At 45.8% G+C, this 1,057-nt stretch overlaps 1 protein-coding gene across 1 annotated transcript; it reads right to left on the reverse strand.

Annotated features, from left to right (window-relative positions):
- Nucleotides 1–356: 356 nt before the first annotated feature.
- Nucleotides 357–689, reverse strand: LOC149197723 (uncharacterized). The gene has a single exon (XM_089408779.1). It carries the CDS (start codon nt 687–689, stop codon nt 357–359), a length of 333 nt encoding a protein of 110 aa, XP_089264905.1.
- Nucleotides 690–1,057: the final 368 nt, after the last annotated feature.

Below are 1,057 nucleotides of genomic sequence, written 5' to 3' on the forward strand. Positions count from 1 at the left end.
ACATCAAGCCATGAACTGTCCTCAATAGGACAGTTCTTCCACTTGACCAGGTACTGCACATACTCCTTCCGCCGAGTTCATTTAACCACCTAAGTGTCGAGAATGCTTTCGATCTTGGGAGGTTGAACGTAAGGCATCTGTCTCTTCCAAGCTTCTTTGTCTTCCTGGGTACTCTGTGTAGGTCGCGTGGTTCCATCTTCTTCCTTCTCCTCTGGGTCAGCCATGTAAGGAAATAGGTCTGCTATGTTAAAGATAGGTGAAATTCCTATTCCGGGTGGCAACTATATCTCGTAGGCATTCGCTGAAAACTTCCGAAGGACTTTGCAAGGTCCTATGCTTTTATACTTCAATTTATTTTACATATCTTTAGGGAAGCGTTCCTTGCACAAATGCGCGAGGACTTCGTCCCCCATGTCAAACTGTACTTCCCTTCTGTTCAAATCTGCTTGCTGTTTGTACTTTAAGTTGTTGTCCTGTAATTTAATTTTTACCCGTTCATGCAAATCTCTCATCGCATTAGCGAAATCTTCTCCCTCTGCGCTTCGCCTTTCCTGCAGTCCAAGGTCCCACAGTTCATGCACTCCCCGAGGATGCATGTCGTACAGGATCTGAAATGGACTGAAACCTGTGCTGCGGTTAGGCGAGTCGTTGTAAGGGAACTCTGCCTGTGCAAGCGCTCGATCCCACATCCGTGAATTCTCTCCGACCAAGCTTCATAACAAGTTTCCCAGACTCCTGTTTACAACCTCTGTTTTCCCGTCGGTTTGCGGGTGATATGCAGAACTGTAGCTTAGCTATGTGTCCATTTTTTTCCATAAGGTATGCCAAAAGTGTCCCATGAACTTCACATCCCTGTCCGAAAGGATAGATTTAGGCAATCCATGTAACCTGACAATCTCATTGAAAAACAAGTGGGCCACATGGGTGGCATCACTGGTTTTTCTACAAGGAATAAAATGCGCCATTTTTGAGAATCTGTCCACTACTACCATTATCGAGTCGTATCCTCGCTGTGTCTTAGGTAGACCTAAGATGAAGTCCAAGCTGGCTGAGTCCC

The sequence above is a fragment of the Pinus tabuliformis genome, chromosome 2_2 (genome assembly GCF_031772625.1).
Source record: "Pinus tabuliformis cultivar Carrire ecotype Pingquan chromosome 2_2, CPIR1, whole genome shotgun sequence".
NCBI classification, from domain to species: domain Eukaryota; kingdom Viridiplantae; phylum Streptophyta; class Pinopsida; order Pinales; family Pinaceae; genus Pinus; species Pinus tabuliformis.